At 45.8% G+C, this 25,844-nt stretch overlaps 2 protein-coding genes across 2 annotated transcripts in view; both read right to left on the bottom strand.

Annotated features, from left to right (window-relative positions):
• The window catches only part of LOC139273552 (zinc finger protein 208-like), a 115,756-nt gene extending 101,081 nt beyond the window's left edge, over positions 1 to 14,675 (bottom strand). The window contains exons 1-2 of the mRNA XM_070890502.1: positions 14,595 to 14,675; positions 12,555 to 13,784 (exon numbers count right to left, since the gene is read on the bottom strand). Of these exons, the coding sequence (XP_070746603.1) occupies positions 12,555 to 13,418 (864 nt within the window). The 5' untranslated portion in view covers positions 13,419 to 13,784; positions 14,595 to 14,675. The remainder of the gene's footprint in view (positions 1 to 12,554; positions 13,785 to 14,594) is intronic.
• The window catches only part of LOC139274101 (zinc finger protein 420-like), a 506,104-nt gene that overhangs the window by 200,368 nt on the left and 279,892 nt on the right, over positions 1 to 25,844 (bottom strand). The window lies entirely within an intron of this gene.

Raw genomic sequence — 25,844 nt, 5'->3', positions numbered from 1 at the left:
AATCATTAATGTAGTGTAAACAGCTGGGGCCCCAGCACAGAACCTTGCGGTACCCCACGAGTCACTGCCTGCCATTCTGAAAAGTACCCATTTACTCCTACTCTTTGCTTCCTGTCTGACAACCAGTTCTCAATCCATGTCAGCACACTACCCCCAATCCCATGTGCTTTAACTTTGCACATTAATCTCTTGTGTGGGACCATGTCGAAAGCCTTCTGAAAGTCCAAATATACCACATCAACTGGTTCTCCCTTGTCCACTCTACTGGAAACATTCTCAAAAAATTCCAGAAGGTTTGTCAAGCATGATTTCCCTTTCAGAAATCCATGCTGACTTGGACCTATCATGTCACCTCTTTCCAAATGCACTGCTATGACATCCTTAATAATTGACTCCATCATTTTACCCACTACCGATGTCAGGCTGACCGGTCTATAATTCCCTGTTTTCTCTCTCCCTCCTTTTTTAAAAAGTGGGGTTACATTGGCTACCCTCCACTCGATAGGAACTGATGCAGAGACAATGGAATGTTGGAAAATGACTGTCAATGCATCCGCTATTTCCAAGGCCACCTCCTTAAGTACTCTGGGATGCCCTAGGGATTTATCGGCATTCAACCCCATCAATTTCCCCAACACAATTTCCCGACTAATAAGGATTTCCCTCAGTTCCTCCTCCTTACTAGACCCTCTGACCCCTTTTATATCTGGAAGGTTGTTTGTGTCCTCCTCAGTGAATACCGAACCAAAGTACTTGTTCAATTGGTCCGCCATTTCTTTGTTCCCCGTTATGACTTCCCCAGATTCTGACTGCAGGGGACGTACGTTTGTCTTTACTAACCTTTTTCTCTTTACATATCTATAGAAAAACTTTTGCAATCCGTCTTAATGTTCCCTGCAAGCTTCTTCTCGTACTCCATTTTCCCTGCCCTAATCAAACCCTTTGTCCTCCTCTGCTGAGTTCTAAATTTCTCCCAGTCCCCGGGTTCGCTGCTATTTCTGGCCAATTTGTATGCCGCTTCCTTGGCTTTAATACTATCCCTGATTTCCCTGGATAGCCACGGTTGAGCCACTTCTCCTTTTTATTTTTACGCCAGACAGAAATGTACAATTGTTGTAGTTCATCCATGCGGTCTCTAAATGTCTGCTATTGCCCATTCACAGTCAACCCCTTAAGTACCATTCGCCAATCTATCCTAGCCAATTCACGCCTCATACCTTCAAAGTTACCCTTCTTTAAGTTCTGGACCATGGTCTCTGAATTAACTGTTTCATTCTCCATCCTAATGCAGAATTCCACCATATTATGGTCACTGTTCCCCAAGGGGCCTCGCACAACGAGATTGCTAATTAATCCTCTCTCATTACACAACACCCAGTCTAAGATGGCCTCCCCCCTAGTTGGTTCCTCGACATATTGGACTAGAAAACCATCCCTTATGCACTCCAGGAAATTCTCCTCCACCGTATTGCTTCCAGTTTGGTTAGCCCAATCTATGTGCATATTAAAGTCACCCATTATAACTGCTGCACCTTTTTTGCATGCACCCCTAATTTCCTGTTTGATGCCCTCCCCAACATCACTACTGCTGTTTGGAGGTCTGTACACAACTCCCACTAATGTTTTTTGCCCTTTGGTGCTCTGCAGCTCTACCCATATAGATTCCACATCATCCAAGCTAATGTCCTTCCTAACTATTGCATTAATCTCCTCCTTAACCAGCAATGCTACCCCACCTTCTTTTCCTTTTATTCTATCCTTCCTGAATGTTGAATACCCCTGGATGTTGAGTTCCCAGTCCTGATCATCCTGGAGCCACGTCTCTGTAATCCCAATCACATCATATTTGTTAACATCTATTTGCACAGTTAATTCATCCACCTTATTATGGATACTCCTTGCATTAAGACACAAAGCCTTCAGGCTTGTTTTTTTAACACCCTTTGTCCTTTTAGAATTTTGCTGTACAGTGGCCCTTTTTGTTCTTTGCCTTGAGTTTCTCTGCCCTCCACTTTTCCTCATCTCCTTTCTGTATTTTGCTTTTGTCTCCTTTTTGTTTCCCTCTGTCTCCCTGCATTGATTCCCATCCCCCTGCCATATTAGTTTAACTCCTCCCCAACAGCACTAGCAAACACTCCCCCTAGGACATTGGTTCCGGTCCTGCCCAGGTGCAGACCGTCCGGTTTGTACTGGTCCCACCTCCCCCAGAACTGGTTCCAATGCCCCAGGAATTTGAATCCCTCCCTGCTGCACCACAGCTCAAGCCACGTATTCACTGCACTATCCTGCGATTCCTACTCTGACTAGCACGTGGCACTGGTAGCAATCCCGAGATTACTACTTTTGAGGTCCTACTTTTTAATTTATTTGCTAGCTCCTTAAATTCGTTTTGTAGGACCTCATCCATTTTTTTACCTATGTCGTTGATACCAATGTGCACCACGACAACTGGCTGTTCTCCCTCCCTTTTTAGAATGTCCTGCACCCGCTCCGAGACATCCTTGACCCTTGCACCAGGGAGGCAACATACCATCCTGGAGTCTCGGTTGCGGCCGCAGAAACGCGTATCTATTCCCCTTACAATTGAATCCCCTATCACTATCGCTCTCCCACTCTTTTTCCTGCCCTCCTGTGCAACAGAGCCAGCCACGGTGCCATGAACTTGGCTGCTGCTGCCCTCCCCTGATGAGTCATTCCCCCCCCAACAGTACCCAAAGCAGTGTATCTGTTTTGCAGGGGGATGACCACAGGGGACCCCTGCACTACCTTCCTTGCACTGCTCTTCCTGCTGGTCTTCCATTCCCTATCTGGCTGTGTACTCTTTCCCTATGGTACAACCAACTCGCTACACTTGCTACTCACGTCATTCTCAGCATCGTGGATGCTCCAGAGTGAATCCACCCTCAGCTCCAATTCCGCAACGCGGTCCATCAGGAGCTGGAGGCGGGTACACTTCCCGCACACGTAGTCATCAGGAACACTGGTGTCATCCCTGAGTTCCCACATGGTACAGGAGGAGCATAACATGTGACTGAGCTGTCCTGCCATGACTTAACCCTTAGATAGGCAACAACAATGCTAAAGTTTATAGAAGAGAAAAAAGAAAAACTACTCACCAATCACCAACCCCCTTGGCTGTGACGTCACCTTTCTGTTTCTTTCTACTTCTTTTTGCCTTCGCCCTGTAGCTGCACAAGTCACGCCTTTTATAGGCCTCTCCACGCACCTCCGACGCTGGGCCCTGGACTCCCTAATGTGCCTTTTATAGGCCTCTCCACGCACCTCCGACGCTGCTCCCGACTGCCGCCGACGCTGGGCCCCGGACTCCCTGCTGTGCCTTTTGTAGGCCTCTCCACGCACCTCCGACGCTGCTCCTGACTGCCGCCGACGCTGGGCCCTGGACTCCCTGCTGTGCCTTTTATAGGCCTCTCCACGCACCTCCGACGCTGCTCCCGACTGCCGCCGACGCTGGGCCCCGGACTCCCTGCTGTGCCTTTTATAGGCCTCTCCACGCACCTCCGACGCTGCTCCAGACTCCCTGCTGTGCCTTTTATAGGCCTTTCCACGCACCTCCGACGCTGGGCCCTGGACTCCCTGCTGTGCCTTTTATAGGCCTCTCCACGCACCTCCGACGCTGCTCCCGACTGCCGCTGACGCTGGGCCCCGGACTCCCTACTGTGCCTTTTATAGGCCTCTCCATGCATCTCCGACGCTGCTCCCGATTGCCGCCAATACAGACAGCGAACCCAAAGATGCAGAGAACAGTGGGCATCCTGGAGAAATTTTTGGAGGGAGATGATTGGGAAACTTTTGTGGAGCGACTCTACCAATACTTCATGGCCAATGAGCTAGATGGGGAAGAGAGCACTGCCAAATGAAGGGAGATCCTCCTCACCGTCTGTGGGTCACCAACATATGGCCTCATGAAGAATCTGCTCACTCCAGCGAAACCCATGGAGAAATCATACGACGATTTGTGCACACTGGTCCGAGAGCATTTGAACCCAAAGGAAAGCATTCTGATGGCGAGGTGCTGGTTCTACACCTACAAAAGTTCTGAAGGCCAGGAAGTGGCAAGTTATATCGCCGAGCTAAGATGCATTGCAGAACATTGCAAATTTGAAGAATATTTGGAGCACATGCTCAGAGACTTTTTCATACTTGCATTGGCCACAAAACCATACTTCACAAACTTTTGACTGTAGAGACCCCAGCCTTGAGTAAGGCATAGCGATAGCCCAGGCATTCATTGCCACCAGTGCCAATACTAAGCAAATCTCTTCACACACAACTGCTGCTACAAGTACTGTGAACAAAGTGATGTTGATTTCGAATCATAAAATACAGGGCAGGTCACATGTACCTGCAGCTACACGTCCGCAGATGTCTCAGAGTCCACCATCAAGGGTGATGAATGCAAGACCATTAACACCTTGCTCGCGCTGCAGGGGTGATCTTAGTTTCCATTCATGCCGATTCAGAGGATACGTTTGCAAGGGCTGTGGAACAATAGGACACCTCCAATGATGTGCAGGCAAGCTGCTAAACCTGTTATACCTGAAAACCACCATGTTGCAGAGGAGGGTCATGTCTAAACAAAGCCTCAGATAGAGGAGGCAGAGGTACATGGGGTGCACACATTCACCACGAATTGTCCCCCGATAATGCTGAATGTTGAACTAAATGGACTCCCGGTGTCAATGGAGCTGGACACGGGTGCAAACCAGTCCATCATGGGCAAAAAGACTTTCGAAAGGTTGTGGTGCAACAAGGCCTCAAGGCCAGTCTTAACTCCAATTCAAAACTAAGAACTTGCACAAAGGAACTGATTCCTGTAATCGGCAGTGCTACCATAAAGATCTCCTATGATGGAGCGGTGCACAAGCTACCACTCTGGGTGGTACCAGGCGATGGTCCCACACTGCTCGGCAGGAGCAGGCTGGTAAAGATAGGCTGGAACTGGAATGACATCCAAGTGCTATCGCCCGCTGATGAAACTTTGTGTGCCTAGGTCTTAAATAAATTTCCTTCACTGTTTGAACTAGGCATCGGGAAATTCCAAGCAGCAAAAGTGCAGATTCACCTAATTCCGAGGGCACGACCCATCCATCACAAGGCGAGAGCAGTACCGTACATGATGAGAGAAAGGGTAGAGATCATGCTAGACTGGCTGCAACGAGAGGGCCCCATTTCACCGATCGAGTTCAGCGAGTGGGCCAGTCCTATTGCCCCAGTCCTCAAGGGGGACGGCACCGTCAGAATCTGTGGTGATTACAAAGTACCTATCAATCATTTCTCCCTGCAGGACCAATCCCCCCTACCAAAAGCCAATGACCTCTTTGCAATGCTGGCGGGAGGAAAGACGTTCACGAAGCTAGATCTGACTTCAGCCTACATGATACAGGAACTGGAGGAATCATCGAAGGCCCTCACCTGCATTAAAGGTCTTTTTGTTTATACCAGGTTCTGGTTTGGAATCCAATCAGCAGCAGCGATATTCCAGAGAAACATGGAACGTTGACTGAAGTTGGTCCCGCACACCGTGGTCTTCCAGGATGACATCTTGGTCACAGGTTGAAACACAGTTGAGCATCTGTAGAACCTGGAGGAGGTTCTTAGTCGACTCAATCGCGTGGGACTCAGGTTAAAACGCTCGAATGCGTTTTCCTTGCATCTGAAGTGGAATTCCTGGGAAGGAGGAATGCGGCGGATGGCATCAGGCCCACCAACGTGAAGACGGAGGCAATCGAGAACATACCAAGGCCACAGAACATGACGGAGCTGCGGTCATTTCTGGGACTCTTGAACTACTTTGGTAACTTCTTACCAGGTCTCAGCACCTGCTAGAACCACTACATGTCTTACTACGAAAACGGGGTGAATGGGTTTGGGGCAAAAGCCAAGAAAATGCCTTTGTGAAAGCAAGAAAATTGCTATGCTCAAACAAATTGCTTGTGTTGTATGATCCATGTAAGCATTTGGTACTAGCATGTGATGCGTCGTCATACGGCGTTGGGTGTGTATTGCAACAAGCTAATGATTTTGGGAAACTGCAACCGGTTGCTTATGCATCCAGGAGTCTGTCGAAGACTGAGAGAGCCTACAGCATGATTGAAAAAGAAGCATTAGCGTGTGTTTATGGGGTAAAGAAAATGCATCAGTACCCATTTGGGCTAAAATTCGAATTGGCAACTGACCATAAGCCACTTATATCCCTGTTTACTGAGAGTAAAGGGATAAATACCAACGCATCAGCCCACATCCAGAGATGGGCACTCAAGTTTGTCTGCATACAACTATGCCATCCACCACAGACCAGACTGGGGGTGATGATGCACTCCAGTCCCTCCGGCACCCACCTCTCGCAGAAGGCCGCGAGTGTCCCGGTGGACACCGCGTGCTCCATCTCCAGGGACACCCTGGCTCAGATGTAACCACGGAAGAGAGGCAGGCAGTAGGGCTGAACGACCCCCTCGACTGCCCACTGCCTGGACCAGTTGATGGCCACCTTGGCCATGCCCAGGAGCAATCCTTCGAGGAGTCCTTCGGACCTTCCAGCTCTCCTCCACACAGGGTGCCCAAAGATCAGGAGTGTGGGACTGAAGTGCAACCAGAACTTGAGGAGCAGCCCCTTCAAATATTGGAAAAGCAGCTGCAACCTCACACATACAACATAGATGTGGAACATGGAGTCCTCCAGACCGTAGAAATTGCAGGTGGCCTGGGAGTCCGTGAACCGACCTTAAAACTTATTGTATGGAACTGTTCCATGCAACACCCTCCAGGCCAAGTCCACAATAAATAAAGGGAGAACTCCCGCACCCTCACACCTAGAGTTTACTTTGTTTAGATTTAATATCCTAGTTTCAGAATGACATGATTAGCATGTGTAGCGAGTTGGTCTTACCGCAGGTAAAGTGTCCACAGCCAGATAGGGAATGGAAGACCAACAGGAAGAGCAGTGCAAGGAAGGTAGTGCGGGGGTCACCTGCGGTCATCCCCCTGCAAAACAGATACACCGTTTTGAGTACTGTTGGGGCGGATGACTCATCAGCGGAGGGCAGCAGCAGCCAAGTTTAAGGCATTGTGGATGGCTCTGCTGCACAGGAGGGCAGGAAAAAGAGTGGGAGAGCGATAGTGGTAGGGGATTCAATTGTAAGGGGAATAGATAGGCGTTTCTGCGGCCGCAACCGAGACTCCAGGAGGGTATGTTGCCTCCCTGGTGCAAGGGTCAAGGATGTCTCGACGCGGGTGCAGGACATTCTGAAAAAGGAAGGTGAACAGCCAGTTGTCGTGGTGCACATTGGTACCAACGATATAGGTAAAAAACGGGATGAGGTCCTAAGAGACGAATTTAAGGAGCTAGGAGCTAAATTAAAAAGTAGGACCTCAAAAGTAGTAATCTCGGGATTGCTACCAGTGCCACGTGCTAGTCAGAGTAGGAATCACAGGATAGCTCAGATGAATACGAGGCTTGAGCAGTGGTGCAGCAGGGAGGGATTCAAATTCCTGGGGCATTAGAACCGGTTCTGGGGGAGGTGGGACCACTACAAACCGGACGGTCTGCACCTGGGCAAGACTGGAACCAATGTCCTAGGGGGAGTGTTTACTAATGCTGTTGGGGAGGAGTTAAACTAATATGGCAGGGGCATGGGAACCAATGCAGGGAGACAGAGGGAAGCGAAATGGAGACAGAAACAAAAGACAGAAAGCTGATGAGTAAAAGGGGAGGGCAGAGAAACCCAAGGCAAAAAAACAAAAAGGGCCACTTTACAGTAAAATTCTAAAGGGTCAAAGTGTCTTAGAAAGGCTCTGTGCCTCAATGCGAGGAGTATTTGGAATAAGGTGGACAAATTAACTGTGCAGATAGCAGTTAACGGATACGATGTGGTTGGCATCACGGAGACATGGCTCCATGGTGACCAAGGCTGGGAACTCAACATCCAAGGGTATTCAACATTTAGGAAAGATAGATAGAAATGAAAAGGAGGCGGGGTGGCGTTGCTGGTTAAAGAGGAAATTAATGCAATTGTAAGGAAAGATATTAGCTTGGATGATGTGGAATCGGTATGGGTGGAGCCAAAGGGCAGAAAACGCTTGTGGGAGTTGTGTACAGACCTCCAAACAGTACTAGTGATGTTGGGGAGGGCATCAAACAGGAAATTAGGGGTGCATGCAATAAAGGTGCAGGAGTTATCATGGGTGACTTTAATATGTATATCGATTGGGCTAACCAAACTGGAAACAATACAGTGGAGGAGGATTTCCTGGAGTGCACAAGAGATGATTTTCTAGACCAATATGTCGAGGAACCAACTAGGGGGGAGGCCATTTTAGACTGGGTCTTGTGTAATGAGAGAGGATTAATTAGCAAACTCATTGTGCGAGGCCCCTTGGGGAAGAGTGACCATAATATGGTGGAATTCTACATTAGGATCGAGAATGAAACAGTTAATTCAGAGACCATGGTCCAGAACTTAAAGAAGGCTAACTTTGAAGGTATGAGGCGTGAATTGGCTAGGAAAGATTGGCGAATGATACTGAAGGGGTTGACAGTGGATAGGCAATGGCAGACATTTAGAGACCGCATGGATGAACGACAACAATTGTACATCCCTGTCTGGCGTAAAAATAAAAAAGGGAAGGTGGCTCAACCGTGGCTATCAAGGGAAATCAGGGATAATATTAAAGCCAAGTAAGTGGCATAAAAATTGGCCAGAAATAGCAGCGAACCCGGGGACTGGGAGAAATATAGAACTCAGCAGAGGAGGACAAAGGGTTTGATTAGGGCAGGGAAAATAGAGTACGAGAGGAAGCTTGCAGGGAACATTAAAATGGACTGCAAAAGTTTCCATAGATATGTAAAGAGAAAAAGGTTAGTAAAGACAAAGGTAGGTCCCCTACAGGCAGAATCAGAGGAAGTCATAACTGGGAACAAAGAAATGGCAGACCAATTGAACAAGTACTTTGGTTCGGTATTCACTAAGGAGGACACAAACAACCTTCCGGATTTAAAAGGGGTCAGAGGGTCTAGTAAGAAGGAGGAACTGAGGGAAGTCCTTATTAGTCGGGAAATTGTGTTGGGGAAATTGATGGGATTGAAGATCGATAAATCCCCAGGGCCTGATGGTCTGCATCCCAGAGTACTCAAGGGGGTGGCCTTCGAAATAGCGGATGCCTTGACAGTCATTTTCCAACATTCCATAGACTCTGGATTAGTTCCTATGGAGTGGAGGTTAGCCAAGGTAACCCCACTTTTTAAAAAAAGGAGGGAGAGAGAAAACAGGGAATTATAGACCGGTCAGCCTGACATCGGTAGTGGGTAACATGATGGAATCAATTATTAAGGATGTCATAGCAGCGCATTTGGAAAGAAGTGACATGATAGGTCCAAGTCAGCATGGATTTGTGAAAGGGAAATCATGCTTGACAAATCTTCTGGAATTTTTTGAGGATGTTTCCAGTAGAGTGGACAAGGGAGAACCAGTTGATGTGGTGTAATTGGACTTTCAGAAGGCTTTCGACAAGAGATTAATGTGCAAAGTTAAAGCACATGGGATTGGGGGTAGTGTGCTGACATGGATTGAGAACTGGTTGTCAGACAGGAAGCAAAGAGTAGGAGTAAATGCATATTTTTCAGAGTGGCAGGCAGTGACTAGTGGGGTACCGCAAGGTTCTGTGCTGGTGCCCCAGCTGTTTACATTGTACATTAATAATTTAGACGAGGGGATTAAATGTAGTATCTCCAAATTTGCGGATGACACTAAATTGGGTGGCAGTGTGAGCTGCGAGGAGGATGCTATGATGCTGCAGAGTGACTTGGATAGGTTAAGTGAGTGGGCAAATGCTTGGCAGATGAAGTATAATGTGGATAAATGTGAGGTTATCCACTTTGGTTGTAAAAACAGAGAGACAGACTATTATCTGAATGGTGACAGATTAGGAAAAGGGGAGTTGCAACGAGACCTGGGTGTCATGGTACATCAGTCATTGAAGGTTGGCATGCAGGTATAGCAGGCGGTTAAGAAGGCAAATGGCATGCTGGCCTTCATAGCGAGGGGATTTGAGTATGGGGCAGGGATACTACAGTTGTACAGGGCCTTGGTGAGGCCACACCTGGAGTATTGTGTACAGTTTTGGTCTCCTAACTTGAGGAAGGACATTCTTGCTATTGAGTGCAGCGAAGGTGCACCAGACTAATTCCCAGGATGGTGGGACTGACATATCAAGAAAGAATGGATCAACTGGGCTTGTATTCACTGCAGTTCAGAAGAATGAGAGGGTATCTCTGAGAAACATTTAAAAATCTGACGGGTTTAGACAGGTTAGATGCAGGACGAATGTTCCCAATGTTGGGGAAGTCCAGAACCAGGGGTCACAGTCTAAGGATAAGGGGTAAGCCATTTAGGACCTAGATGAGGAGAATCTTCTTCACCCAGAGAGTGGTGAACCTGTGTAATTCTCTACCACAGAAAGTTGTTGAAGCCAATTCACTAGGGGGATCAAAGGGTATGGCGAGAAAGCAGGAATGGGGTACTGAAGTTGCATGTTCAGCCATGAACTCATTGAATGGCGGTGCAGGCTCGAAGGGCCAAATGGCCTACTCCTGCATCTATTTTCTATGTTTCTATGTTAACTAAATCATTTTCAAACTTAATGTAAAATTCTATCAAATTATGGTCACTCTTCCCAAAGGGCCACTTTCCTACAAGGTTATTAATTAACCTTTCTTATTGCATAATATTAGATCTAAAATAATCTGTTATCTAGTTGGTTCCTCAACATACTGATCTAGAAAACCACCTTGTATACCTTCCATGAATTCATCCTCCACACTATTACTGCAAATTTGGTTTGCCCAGTCTGTATGCAGATTATTGTATTATCGTTACATGCAGCTCTAATTTCCTGAGTTATACTGTGCCCTACATTACCACTGCAGTTTGTGGCCTATAAAGAACGCCCACCAATGTTTTCTGCCCTCGCTGTTTCTTAGCCCCACCCACAATGATTCTACTTCTTGATTTTCTGAGCTAAGATTCTTTTCCTCTACTGTCTTTATCCCATCCTTTATTATCAGGTCTACCCCTCCTCCTTTTCCATTTTGCTATCTCTTCTAAAAGTTACGTATCCTGGAATATTTAGTTCCCAACTGTGGTCATTTTGCAACCTCGTGTCCATAATGGCTATTAGATCAAACCTATTAATTTCTGTCTGCGCTATTAATTCATCTATTATATTGAGAATTCTTTGTGCATTCAGATATAGTGCCTTTAGCTTTCGTTTTCTAAAATTGTTTCCTTGATTTCTTCTTTGTCAGTAATGCCCTATTACCTTTGTTACTCTCTCTGTCCCTTCCTGACCCACTCTGCTTATTCTTACACCAAACCCTGCTCTAGCGCCTTGACATGTAATTTGTTGCTTTTACTCTGTATCTAAACCATTCTGGACACTTCCCTGAATCTCTCCCACCTTCATTAGTTTAAAGCCCTGTTTACTGCCCTAGTTATTTGATTTGCCAGGACACTGGTTCCTGCCCAGATCAAGTGGAGCCCATCCCAATGGAACAGCTCCCTGTTTCCTCAGTACTGGTGCCAGTGCCCCATAAAGCAAAACTCCTGCCTTCTACACCACTCTTTCAGCCACGTATTTAACATTTTAATCTGCTTATCCCTCGACCAATAGGTGTGTGGCTCAGGTAACAATCTGGAGATTATTAACTTTGATGTTCAGCTTTTTCATTTGGACTCCAACTCTTCAAACTGTTTCAGCAGAACCTCACTGTTAGTCCTACCTATGTTGTTGATTCCTACGTGGACCACGACAACTGGATCCTCCCCTTCCCATTCTAAGTCCTGATTCTGAGCTGCCCCGGGGAGAGGGCAGTGTGTGATGTCCCTGTAGGATGCAGTATGTTCAGTGTCTGACCCTGAGATGCCCCAGGGAGAGGGCAGTATGAGACATCCCTGTGGGATGCATTATGTTCAATCTCTCACCCTGAGCTGCCCCAGGGAGGGGACAGTGAGTGATGTCCCTGTGGGGTGCAGTATGTTCAGTGTCTAACCCTGAGCTGCCCTAATTCCTCCTGCTCTAGGGGGCAGTCACGCTCCTCTCAGTCAGAGTAAATAGGAGGGACAGCGTCATCTACTAGACACCGGCGATATTTCAAGGCACACAATGCCTGGCTCCATCCCAAAGAAATCCAAAACAAACCTGCAGATTAAATTCATTTTATTATCAATGGTTCAAGAAAGTTTAGCTCCATTTGTTGCACCTTTCAGTATTTGAAGAAAGCCGTTTAAACAGTGAAATATGGATACAAACACAATCAGCATTATTTTTATCTGACCCTTTTCCCATTGATTAGTTGGTCCAATATCTAGAATATTAATCTCCAATTATAGGGGTGATCAATATCAGTAAAAAGAAACCACATATACCAAAATGGACATGATTCAGTTTGGCATAACAGCAGAATCCAAACCCTGCAGGCACTTGTGAACTCGCTGATGTCTCAGCAGGTTGGACGACTGAGTGAATCCCTCCCCACACACAGAGCAGGTGAACGGCCTCTCCCCAGTGTGAACTCGCTGGTGTGTTATCAGGGTGTATGACCGAGCGAATCCCTCACCACACACTGAGCAGGTGAACGGTCTCTCCCCAGTGTGAACTCGCTGGTGTGTCAGCAGGTGGGATGACTGAGTGAATCCCTCCCTACACACTGAGCAGGTGAACGGCCTCTCCCCAGTGTGAATTCGCTCATGTGTCAGCAGGTTCGATGACTGAATGAAGCCCTCCCCACACACGGAGCAGGTGAATGGCCTTTCCCCAGTGTGAACTCGCTGGTGTTTCAGCAGGTTGGATGACTGAGTGAATCCCTTCCCACACACAGAGCAGGTGAATGGCCTCTCCCCAGAGTGAACTCGCTCATGTGCCAGCAGGTGGGATGACCGATGGAATCCCGCCCCACAGATGGAGCAGGTAAACGGCCTCTCCCCAGTGTGAACTCGCTGGTGTGCCAACAGGCGGGATGACTGAGCGAAACTCTTCCCACACTCAGAGCAGGTAAACAGCCCCTCCCCAGCGTGTATTCTTTGGTGTGTCAGCAGGTGGGATGACTGAGTGAATTCCTTCCCACACATGGAGCAGGTGAACGGCCTCTCTCCCGTGTGAACTCGCTGATGTGAAAGCAGGTTAGATTTCAAAGTGAATCCCTTCCCACACTCAGAGCAGATAAATGGCCCCTGCCCAGTGTGAACTCGCTGGTGAGTTAGAAGGCGGGATGACACAGTGAATCCCTTTCCACACACAGAACAGGTGAACGGCCTCTCCCCGGTGTGACTGCGCCGATGAATTTCCAGCTGGGATGGGTAATTGAATGCCTTCCCACAGTCCCCACATTCCCACGGTTTCTCCATGGTGCGGGTGTCCTTGTGTCTCTCCAGGTTGAATGATCAATTGAATGCTCGTCCACACATAGAACACGTGTATGTTTTCTCCCCACTGTCAACGGTTTGATCTTTTTACAGGCTGTATAACTGGTTAAAGCTCTTTCCACAGGCAGTGAACTGGAACACTCTCACTTGGGTGCGTGTGTCTCGGTGCTTTTCCAGTCACATTGATGTTTGAAATCTGTTGCCACAGACAGAACAGACAAACATTGCTCTTTCCACATTCAAAGGCCGATAGTATTCAAGTCCTCAGGAATTGAGTGATTCCATCAGATTTTGATGTGATATTTAGTTTTAGAGCTTCCCGTTGGCAAATCCTCCCATTCTAATACCCTGGAAAAGAAGTTTACAAAAATAATTACTGCAAGTAAATGACAGAAATTCAGAACAGACAATTCTAGATTCTATGGAACATTCTTTCCTTTCTTGTTCCTCCAAACCTGTAAATCCCCATCCCATACAGTCTCCGTTCTCCCTGTCTTGAAATTCAAACACATCGCACGTCTGAAGACAGCTTGTTCTCTGCTCCCAGTTTTCACCACCAACTCTGTCTGGGTTCAGTTTTACACACTGGTTCCATCCCTCAACTCCCCTGAAGGTGCTGACACTGGCTGGGTTCAGTTCTCCACTCACTGGTTCCCCTCCCTCTCCTCCCCTGAAGGTGCTGACTGTGGCTGGGTTCAATTCTGCACTCACTGGTTCCCTTCCCTCTCCCGAAGGTGCTGGCTCTGGCTGGGTTCAGTTCCACACTCACTGGTTTCCCTCCCTTGAAGGTGCTGACTCCAGTTCTACACTCACTGGTTCCCCTCCCTCTCCATCCCTGAAGGTGCTGACTCTGGCTGGGTTCAGTTCTACACTCACTGGTTCCCCTCCCTCTCCATCCCTGAAGGTGCTGACTCTGGCTGGGTTCACTGGGACACTGAAGCCCCGCCCACACGTTGTTCGTTTGTAAAGATGTTCACGCATGCGCTCTACTGCTCGATGAGTCACCATGGCGGAGCACAAACCTGCAGCTGTCCTTCACAAAGATGGCGGCCGTCACCCTCGGTTTGTTGCCGCGAAAATGCCCTGGAGCTGCAAATTCGGAATTTATAGTTTCTTAATACATGCTTGCGACCTACACTAGGTGTGTATGAAGCCTACCTGCGAGGTGCGTTCCTCCCCTGTTCCCCGCTGATTCGGATCGGCTCCAAACTGCGGATCCGGCCTTTGCCCGCTTCCAGGCCGCGTTCGGTCTGATCAAAGTCACAATGCGCATGCTCCAAGTACAGTTCGGTGTTGCGCCTGCGCACTGGGCTCCTGCAGCGTGAATATTGTGCTCTGGGGGCACTGGACCGTAAGGAACAGGAGCAGGAGTAAAATTATTCGGCCCTCGATCCTGCTCCGCCATTAATGAGATCTTGGCTGATCTTCTACCTCAACTCCACTTTCCTGCACTATCCCCATATCCTTCATTTACATAATATCCAAAAATCTATTGATCAATGCCTTGAATATATTCAAACCCTGAGAGCCTACACAGCCCTCTGGGGGAGAGAATTCCAAAGATTTCACCACCCTCTGAGTGAAGAGGTTTTTCCTCATCTCAGTCCTAAATGGCCGACCTCTTATTCTGAGACTCACTCCTGGTTCTAGACTTCCCAGCCAGAGAAAACATCCTTCTGCACCTACCCTGTCAAGCCTTTTAAGAATTTTGTATGTTTTTTTACCCTGTCAAGCCCTGTATGAACTTTGTATGTTTCAATAAGATCACCTCTCATACTTCTGAACTCTAGAAAATAGAGGCATAATCTACTCAATCTCTCCTCATAGGACAATCCCCGCATCCCAGGAATCAGTCTAGTGAACTTTTGTTGCACCTCCTCTATGGCAAGTATATCCTTTCTTAGATAAGGAGACCTAAACAGTACACAATACTACAGGTGCAGTCTCACCAGGGCCCTATATAATTGCAGTAAGATTACTCTACACTTATACTCAAATCCACTAGTAATAAAGGCCAACATGCTTTATTAATTGCTTGCTGTACCTGCATGTTAACTTTCAGTGATTCATGTACAAGGACATCCAGGTCCCTCTGAACACCAACATTTCTCAATCTCTCACCATTTAAAAAATACTCTGCTTTTCTATGTTTCCTACCAAAGTGGATAACTTCACATTTCTCCACATTATATTCCATTTGCCATGTTCTTATCAATATATATCAATGACTTGGACTTAAATGTTGGGTATATGATTAAGAAGTTTGCAGATGTCACTAAAATAGGCTGAGTCATTGATAATGAAGAAGAAACATAGAAACATAGAAAAATAGGTGCAGGAGTAGGCCCTTCGGCCCTTCGAGCCTGCATCGTCATTCAATAAGATCATGGCTGATCATTCCTTCAGTACCCCTTTCCTGCTTTCTCTCCATACCCCTTGATCCCCTTAACCGTAAGAGCCATATCTAACTCCCTCTTGAATATATCCAGTGTACTGGTATCAACAACTCTCTGTGGCAGGGAATTCCACAGATTAACAACTCTCTGAGTGAAGAAGTTTCTCCTCATCTCAGTCCTAAATGGCCTACCCCTTATCCTAAGAAAGCTGCGGATTACAGGAAGATATCAACGTATTGGTCAGGTGGGCAGAACAGTGGCAAATGGAATTCAATCTGGATAAGTGTGAGGTAATGCATTTGGGGAGGTCTAACAAGACAAGGGAATACACATTAAATGGTAGGACACTGGAAAGTGTAGAGGAACATCGGGACTGTGGAGTGCAGGTCCACAGAATCTCGAAGGTAGCAGGCCAGGTTGATAAGATGGCTAAGAAGGCATATGGAATACTTGCATTTATAAGTCGAGGCATGGAATACAAGAGCAAAGAGGATAGGCTTGACTTGGCCTTTTGGCTAAGATCATGCGTAACTGACCTGACAGGGGAGTAACCACCATAACCCCAAGGTGGTTCTCCCTGGATCAGGAAGGTATATGCTTGCTTTTTTGGAAATAGGAGGTGGGTGGGGTGGCTTGACCCATCCACCTCCACGGAGGTGTGTGGGGGACCTGACCCATCCACCTCCATGGCACGAACCTGGTATTGCAGTACTTCCAGGAACGGTGCAGTGGCTCTAGGCCTTTTGGCTAAGAGCATTGGTGCAGAGTGATCCTTGAATGGGCCCAAGGTGACCTCTGGCGTTTGTGATTTGACAAAGAATTGGAACGATTGGCTACGAATTTAAAAAAAAAAAGAGGATAGGCTTGAACTGTATAAAACACTTATTAGACCACAGCTGGAGTACTCCATGCAGTTCTGGTCACCACATTACAGGAAAGATGTGATTGCACTGGAAAGGGTGCAGAGGAGATTTATAAGATTGTTGCCTGGACTGGAGAATTTTGTCTATGATGAAAGAAAATAGAAGCTGAGTCTGTTTTCTTTGCAACAGAGGAGGCTAAGGGGAGACATGATTGAGGTGTATAACATTATGAGGGGTCTGGATAGAGTGGATAGGGATGATTTGGTTTCCCGTAGCAGAGGGGTCAACAACCAGAGGGAATAGATTTAAAGTAATTGGGGGGAGGTTTAGAGGAGATAAGGGACATTTCTTCACCAAGAGGGTGGTGGGGGTCTGGAACTCACTGCCTGAAAGGGTTGTAGTGCCATGAACCTTCAACCACATTTAAAAGACACTTGGATGTGCACTTAAAGTGCCGCAACCTACAGGGCTATGAACCAAGAGCTGGAAAGTGGGATTAGGCTGGATGCGATTGGCTGAAATGGTCTCCTTCCATGCTGTAAATTTCTATGATTGTATGATGATTGCCCACTCACTTAACCTCTCTTTATCCCCTTGAAGCCTCTTTGTACCCTCCTCACAACTTGCTTTCCCACCTAGCTTTGTATCATCAGCAAACTTGGATATATAACATTTGGTCTTCTCATCCAAATCAGATATATATTGTGAATTGCTGAGGGCCAAGTATCGATCCTTGTGGCACACCACTAGTTACAGCCTGCCAACCTGAAAATGAACCATTTATTCCTACTTTCTGTTTTCTGTCCGTTAACCAATCTTCAATCCATGCTAGTATATTACCCACAATCCCATGAGCCCTCATTTTGTTTAATAACCTCATGTGGCACCTTATCGAATGTCTTCTGAAAATCCAAATACACCACATCCACTGGTTCCTCCTTATCTATTCTGCTAGTTACAACCTCAAAAAGTTGTCAAACATGATTTCCTTTCATAAAGCCGTGTTGACTCTGACAAATTTTATTAATATTCTCTAAGTTCCTGTTCCCACGTCCTTAATAATAGCATCGAGCATTTTCCCGACTACAGATGTCAGGCTAACTGGTCCATAATTCCCTGTTTTCTCTCTCTCTTCTTTCTTAAATAGCCCAGTTACATTTGTGATCTTTGAAACCATGGGAATAGTTCTTGAATCTATGGAATTTTGGAAGTTGACAACCAATGCATCCACTGTTTCTATAGCTAACTTTCTCAGCTATTTACAATATACGTTAATGATTTAGATGAAGGAATTGAATGTAATATCTCCAAGTTTGCAGATGACACTAAGTTGGGTGGCGGTGTGAGCTGTGAGGAGGATGCTAAGAGGGCTGCAGGGTGACTTGGACAAGTCAGGTGAATGGGCACATGCATGGCAGAAGTAGTATAATGTAGATAAATGTGAAATTATCCACTTTGGTGACAAAAACAGGAAGGCAGAATATTATCTGAATGATGACAGATTAGGAAAAGGGAGGTGCAACGAGACCTGGGTATCATGTACATCAGTCATTGAAAGTTGGCATGCAGGTACAGCAGGCAGTGAAGAAAGCAAATGGCATGTTGGCCTTCATAGCGAGGGGATTTGAGTATAGGAGCAGGGAGATCTTACTGCAGTTGTACAGGGCCTCGGTGAGGCCACACCTTGACTATTGTGTACAGTTTTGGTCGCCTAATCTGAGGAAGGACATTCTTGCTATTGAGGGAGTGCAGCGAAGGTTCACCAGACTGATTCCCGGGATGGCAGGACTGATATATGAAGAAAGCTTGGATCGACTCGGCTTATATTCACCGGAATATAGAAGAATGAGAGGGTTCCATCGAAACATATAAAATTCTGACGGGATTGGACAGGTTAGGTATGTTCCCAATGTTCGGGAAGTCCAGAACCAGGGGTCACAGTATAAGGATAAAGGGTAAGCCATTTAGGACCGAGATGAGGAGAAACTTCTTCACTCAGAGAATTGTGAACCTGTGGAATTCTCTACTACAGAAAGTTGTTGATGCCAGTTCGTTAGATATATTCAAAAGGGAGTTAGATGTGGCCCTTACGGCTAAAGAGATCAAGGAATCTGGAGAGAAACCAGGAATGGGGTACTGAAGTTACATAATCAGCCATGATCATATTGAATGGTGGTGCAGGCTCGAAGGGCAGAATAGTCTGCTCCTGCACCTATTTTCTATGTTTCTATGTTTCAATATCCTAGGATGTAGGCCATCAGGTCCAGGGGATTTATTGGCTTTCAGTCCCATTATTTCTCCAGTACCATTTTTTGATTAATACCAATTTCCTTAAGTTTCTCATTCTCGCTAGACCCTGGGTTATCCAGTAGTTGCGGCAATTTTGTTTACACCTTCTTCCGTGAAGACAGACTGAAAATATACGTTTAATTTCTCTGCCATTTCCTTGTTCTCCATTATAATTTCTCTACAGGGAGAAGGCAAAAAAAAAGTAGAAAGAAACAGAAAGGTGACGTCACAGCCAAGGGGGTAAGTGATTGGCTGGTGATTGGTGAGTAGTTTTTCTTTTTTCTCTTCGAAAACAGTGAGTAAACTTTAGCATTGTGGTTGCCAATTTAAGTGTATCTAAGGGTTAAGTCATGGCAGGAAAGCTTGGTCACGTGATATGCTCCTCCTATACCATGTGGGAACTCAGGGACACTTCCGGTGTCCCTGCCGACTACATGTGCGGGAAGTGTATCCGCCTCCAGCTCCTGACGGTCCGCTTGGCAGAATTGGAGCCGAGGATGGATTCACTCTGGAGCATCCACGATGCTGAGAATGACGTGAGTAGCATGTGTAGCGAGTTGTTCTTACTGCAGGTGAAGGGTCCACAGCCAGATAGGGAATGGAAGACCAGCAGAAAGAGCAGTGCAAGGAAGGTAGTGCAGGGGTCATTCCCCTGCAAAACAGATACACCGCTTTGAGTACTGTTGAGGGGGATGACTCATCAGGGGAGGGCAGCAGCAGCCAAGTTCATGGCACCATGGCTGGCTCTGCTGCACAGGAGGGCAGGAAAAAGAGTGGGAGAGCGATAGTGATAAGGGATTCAATTGTAAGGGGAACAGTAAGGCATTTCTGCGGCCGCAACCGAGACTCCAGGATGGTTTGTTGCCTCCCTGGTGCAAGGGTCAAGGATGTCTCGGAGCGGGTGCAGGACATTCTGAAAAGGGAGGGAGAACAGCCAGTTGTCGTGGTGCACATTGGTACCAACGATATAGGTAAAAAAAGGGATGAGGTCCTACGAGACGAATTTAAGGAGCTAGGAGCTAAATTAAAACATAGGACCTCAAAAGTAGTAATCTCTGGATTGCTACCAGTGCCACGTGCTAGTCAGAATAGGAATCGCTGGATAGCTCAGATGAAAACGTGGCTTGAGCAGTGGTGCAGCAGAGAGGGATTCAAATTCCTGGGGCATTGGAACTGGTTCTGGGGGAGGTGGGACCAGTACAAACCGGACGGTCTGCATCTGGGCAGGACCGGAATCAATGTCCTAGGGGGAGTGTTTGCTAGTGCTGTTTGGGAGGAATTAAACTAATATGGCAGGGGGATGGGAACCAATGCAGGGAGACAGAGGGAAACAAAATGGAGACAGAAGCAAAAGACAGAAAGGAGATGAGTAAAAGTGGAGGGCAGAGAAACCCAAGGCAAAAAACAAAAAGTGCCAATGTACAGCAAAATTTTAAAGGGTCAAAGTGTAATAAAAAGGCAAGCATGAAAGCTCGGTGCCTCAATGCAAGGAGTATTCGGAACCCAAGAGAGGGCTCTGAGCTAGTTAGAGTGGGTGAGAGCTCAGATGAACAGGACCCCAAGAAAGAATGCAAAAGGCAGGAGGCAACAGAGCAGAGTAGCACTGGGGTAAGTGTAAACCACAAGGTGATAGGAAAGGACAATATGTGTGAATATAAAAGCGCTGCAGGAGGGGTCAAAATGAAAAATCATGGTATAAAAACTAGTATTAAAACACTCTACCGAAATGCATGCAGCATTCGAAATAAAGTAAATGAATTGACGGCACAAATCATTACAAATGGGTATGATTTGGTGGCCATTACAGAAACGTGGTTGCAGGGTGGCCAAGACTGGAAATTAAACACACAGGGTATCTGACAATTCGGAAAGATAGACAAGAAGGGAAAGGAGGTGGGGTAGCTCTGTTAATAAAGGATGATATCAGGGCAGTTGTGAGAGACGATATTGGCTCTAATGAATAAAATGTTGATTCATTGTGGGTGGAGATTAGAGATAGTAAGGGGAAAAAGTCACTGGTGGGCGTAGTTTATAGGCCCCCAAATAATAACTTCATGGTGTGGCGGGCAATAATCAAGGGAATAATGGAGGCATGTGGGGGATTTTAACCTACATATCAATTGGTCAAATCAAATCACACGGGGTAGCCTTGAGGAGGAATTCATAGAATGCATACGGGATTGTTTCTTAGAACAGTATGTTACAGAACCTACAAGGGAGCAAGCTATCTTAGATCTGGCCCTGTGTAATGAGACAGGAATAATAAATGATCTCCTAGTAAAAGATTCTCTCGGAATGAGTGATCACAGTATGGTTGAATTTGTAATACAGATTGAGGGTGAGGAAGTAGTGTCTCAAACGAGCGTACTATGCTTAAACAAAGGGGATTACAGTGGGATGAGGGATGAGGGCAGAGTTGGCTAAAGTCGACTGGAAATACAGACTAAACGGTGGCACAATTGAGGAACAGTGGAGGACTTTTAAGGAGCTCTTTCATAGTGCTCAACAACAATATATTCCAGTGAAAAAGAAGGGCGGTAAGAGAAGGAATAACCAGCCGTGGATAACCAAGGAAATAAAGGAGAGTATCAAATTAAAAACCAATGTGTATAAGGTGGCCAAGGTTAGTAGAAACTATATGATTGGGAAAATTTTAAACGACAGCAAAGAATAACTAAGAAAGCAATAAAGAAAGGAAAGATAGATTACAAAAGTAAACTTGCGCAAAACATAAAAACAGATAATAAAAGCTTTTACTGATATATAAAATTGAAAAGATTGACTAAAGTAAATGTTGGTCCCTTAGAAGATGAGAAGGGGGATTTAATAATGGGAAATGTGGAAATGGCTGAGACCTTAAACAATTATTTTGCTTCACAGTGGAAGACACAAAAACCATGCCAAAAATTGCTGGTCACGGGAATGTGAGAAGGGAGGACCTTGAGATAATCACTATCACTAGCGGGGTAATGCTGGACAGGCTAATGGCACTCAAGGTGGACAAGTCCCCTGGTCCTGATGAAATGCATCCCAGGGTATTAAAAGAGATAGCGCAAGTTATAGCAGATACATTCGTTATAATCTACCAAAATTCTCTGGACTCTGGGGAAGTACCATTGGATTGAAAAGCAGCTAATGTAACGCCTCTGTTTAAAAAAGGGGGCAGACAAAATGCAGGTAACTATAGGGCCGGTTAGTTTAACATCTGTAGTGGGGAAAATGCTTGAAGCTATCATTAAGGAAGAAATAGCGGGACATCTAGATAGGAATAGTGCAATCAAGCAGACGCAACATGGATTCATGAAGGGGAAATCATGTTTATCTAATTTACTGGAACTCTTTGAGGATATAACGAGTATGGTGGATAGAGGTGTACCGATGGATGTGGTGTATTTAGATTTCCAAAAGGCATTCGATAAGGTTCCACACAAAAGTTTACTGCAGAAGATAAAGGTACGTGGAGTCAGAGGAAATGGATTAGCATGGATAGAGAATTGGCTGGCTAACAGAAAGCAGAGAGTCGATTTAAATGGGTCCTTTTCGGGTTGGAAATCGGTGGTTAGTGGTGTGCCACAGGGATTGGTGCTGGGACCACAACGGTTTACAATATACATTGATGACCTGGAAGAGGGGACAGAGTGTAGTGTAACAAAATTTGCAGATGACACAAACATTAGTGGGAAAGCGGGTTGTGTAGAGGACACAGAGAGGCTGCAAAGAGATTTGGATAGGTTAAGCAAATGGGCTAAGGTTTGGCAGATGGAATACAATGTCGGAAAATGTGAGGTCATTCACCTTGGGGGAAAAAAACAGTAAAAGGGAATATTATTTGAATGGGGAGAAATTACAACATGCTGCGGTGCAGAGGGACCTGGAGGTCCTTGTACATGAATTCCAAAAAGTTAGTTTGCAGGTGCAGCAGGTAATCAGGAAGGTGAATGGAATGTTGACCTTCATTGCGAGCGGGATGGAGTACAAAAGCAGGGAGGTCCTTCTGCAACTGTATAGGGTATTGGTGAGGCCGTACCTGGAGCACTGCGTGCAGTTTTGGTCACCTTACTTAAGGAAGGATATACTAGCCTTGGAGGGGGTACAGAGACGATTCACTAGGCTGATTTCGGAGATGAGGGGGTTACCTTATGATGATAGATTGAGTAGACTGAGTCTTTACTCGTTGGAGTTCAGAAGGATGAGGGGTGATCTTATAGAAACATTTAAAATCATGAAAGGGATAGACAAGATAGAGGCAGAGAGGTTGTTTCCACTGGTCGGGGAGACTAGAACTAGGGGGCACAGCCTCAAAATACGGGGGAGCCAATTTAAAACCGAGTTGAGAAGAAATTTCTTCTCCCAGAGAGTTGTGAATCTGTGGAATTCTCTGCCCAAGGAAGCAGTTGAGGCTAGCTCATTGAATGTATTCAAGTCACAGATAGATAGATTTTTAACCAATAAGGGAATTAAGGGTTATGGGGAGCGGGCGGGTAAGTGGAGCTGAGTCCATGGCCAGATCAGCCATGATCTTGTTGAATGGCGGAGGAGCCTTGAGGGGCTAGATGGCCTACTCCTGTTCCTAATTCTTATGTTCTTGTCTCAGTCTGTCGGGGATCCACACCTACCTTTGCTAATATTTTCCTTTTTACATACTGATAGAAGCTTTTGCATTCTGTTATTTTGTCTCTCAGTCGTTTACTCTCATATTCTACTTTCCCTTTCTTTATCAATTTCTTGGTCCTCCTTTGCTGAATTCAAAGCCTTACTGATCCTCAAGCTTACTGCTCCATTTGTCAACATTATAAGCATCTTCCTTTCATCTAATACAACCTTTAACTTCTTTAGTTAGCCATGGTTGGACCACTATTCCTCTGGGGTTTTTGTGCTTTAAAGGAATGTATACTTTAAGGCATTGTAAATGATGTATTAATTCTTTAAATACTAGCCATTGCTTTGCTACCAACATACCTTTTAGTGTAGTTTCCCTACGAGACGAATTTAAGGAGCTAGGAGCTAAATTAAAAAGTAGGACCTCAAAAGTAGTAATCTCGGGATTGCTACCAGTGCCACGTGCTAGTCAGAGTAGGAATCGCAGGATAGCGCAGATGAATACGTGGCTTGAGCAGTGGTGCATCAGGGAGGGATTCAAATTCCTGGGGCATTGGAACAGGTTCTGGGGGAGGTGGGACCAGTACAAACCGGACGGTCTGCACCTGGGCAGGACCAGAACCAATGTCCTAGGGGGAGTGTTTGCTAGTGCTGTTGGGGAGGAGTTAAACTAATATGGCAGGGGGATGGGAACCAATGCAGGGAGACAGAGGGAAACAAAAAGGAGACAAAAGCAAAAGTCAGAAAGGAGATGAGTAAAAGTGGAGGGCAGAGAAACCCAAGGCAAAAAACAAAAAGGGCCATTGAATATAAAGGGGCTGCAGGAGGGGTCAAAACTAAAAATCATGGTTTAAAAACAAGGATTAAAACACTCCTGCTAAATGCACGCAGCATTCGAAATAAAGTAAATGAGTTGATGGCACAAATCATGACAAATGGGTATGATTTGGTGGCCATTACAGAAACATGGTTGCATGGTGGCCAAGACTGGGAATTAAACATACAGGGGTATCTGACGATTCGAAAAGATAGACAAGGGGGGAAAGGAGGTGGGGTAGCTCTGTTAATAAAGGATGATATCAGGGCAGTTGTAAGAGACAATATTGGCACTAATGAACAAAATGTTGAATCATTGTGGGTGGAGATTAGAGACAGTAAGGGGAAAAAGTCACTGGTGGGCGTAGTTTATAAGCCCCCAATAATAACTTCACGGTGGGGTGGGCAATAATCAAGGGAATAATGGAGGCATGTGAAAAAGGAATGGCAGTGGTCATGGGGGATTTTAACCTACATATTGATTGGTCAACTCAAATCGCACAGGGTAGCCTGGTGGAGTAATTCATAGAATGCATACGGGATTGTTTCTTAGAACAGTATGTAACAGAACCTACAAGGGAGCAAGCTATCTTAGATCTGGTCCTGTGTAATCAGACAGGAATAATAAACGATCTCCTAGTAAAAGATCCTCTCGGAATGAGTGATCACAGTATGGTTAAATTTGTAATACAGATTGAGGGTGAGGAAGTTGTGTCGGAAATGAGCGTACTATGCTTAAACAAAGGGGACTACAGTGGGATGAGGCCAGATTTGGCTAAAGTAGACTGGAAACACAGACTAAATGGTGGCACAATTGAGGAATAGTGGAGGGCTTTTAAGGAGCTCTTCTATAGTGCGCAACAAAAATATATTCCAGTGAAAAAGAAGGGCGGTAAGAGAAGGGATAACCCGCCATGGATAACCAAGGAAATAAAGGAGAGTATCAAATCAAAGACCAATGCGTATAAGGTGGCCAAGGTTAGTGGGAAATTAGAGGATTGGGAAAATTTTAAACAACAGCAAAGAATGCCTAAAAAAAGCAATAAAGAAAGGAAAGATAGATTACGAAGGTAAACTTGCGCAAAACATAAAAACAGATAGTAAAAGCTTTTACAGATATATAAAATGGAAAAGAGTGACTAAAGTAAATGTTGGTCCCTTAGAAGATGAGAAGGGGGATTTAATAATGGGAAATGTGGAAATGGCTGAGACCTTAAACAATTATTTTGCTTCGGTCTTCACAGTGGAAGACACAAAAACCATGCCAAAAATTGCTGGTCACAGGAATATGGGAAGGGAGGACCTTGAGACAATCACTATCACTAGGGGGTTAGTGCTGGACAGGCTAATGGGACTCAAGGTAGACAAGTCCCCTGGTCCTGATGAAATGCATCCCAGGGTATTAAAAGAGATGGCGGAAGTTATAGCAGATGCATTTGTTATAA

Source organism: Pristiophorus japonicus, chromosome 9 (assembly GCF_044704955.1).
Source record: "Pristiophorus japonicus isolate sPriJap1 chromosome 9, sPriJap1.hap1, whole genome shotgun sequence".
In the NCBI taxonomy this organism is placed as follows: domain Eukaryota; kingdom Metazoa; phylum Chordata; class Chondrichthyes; family Pristiophoridae; genus Pristiophorus; species Pristiophorus japonicus.
The sequence above is the reverse complement of the archived record's forward strand: the minus strand, read 5'-3'. Positions and strand labels throughout refer to the sequence as shown.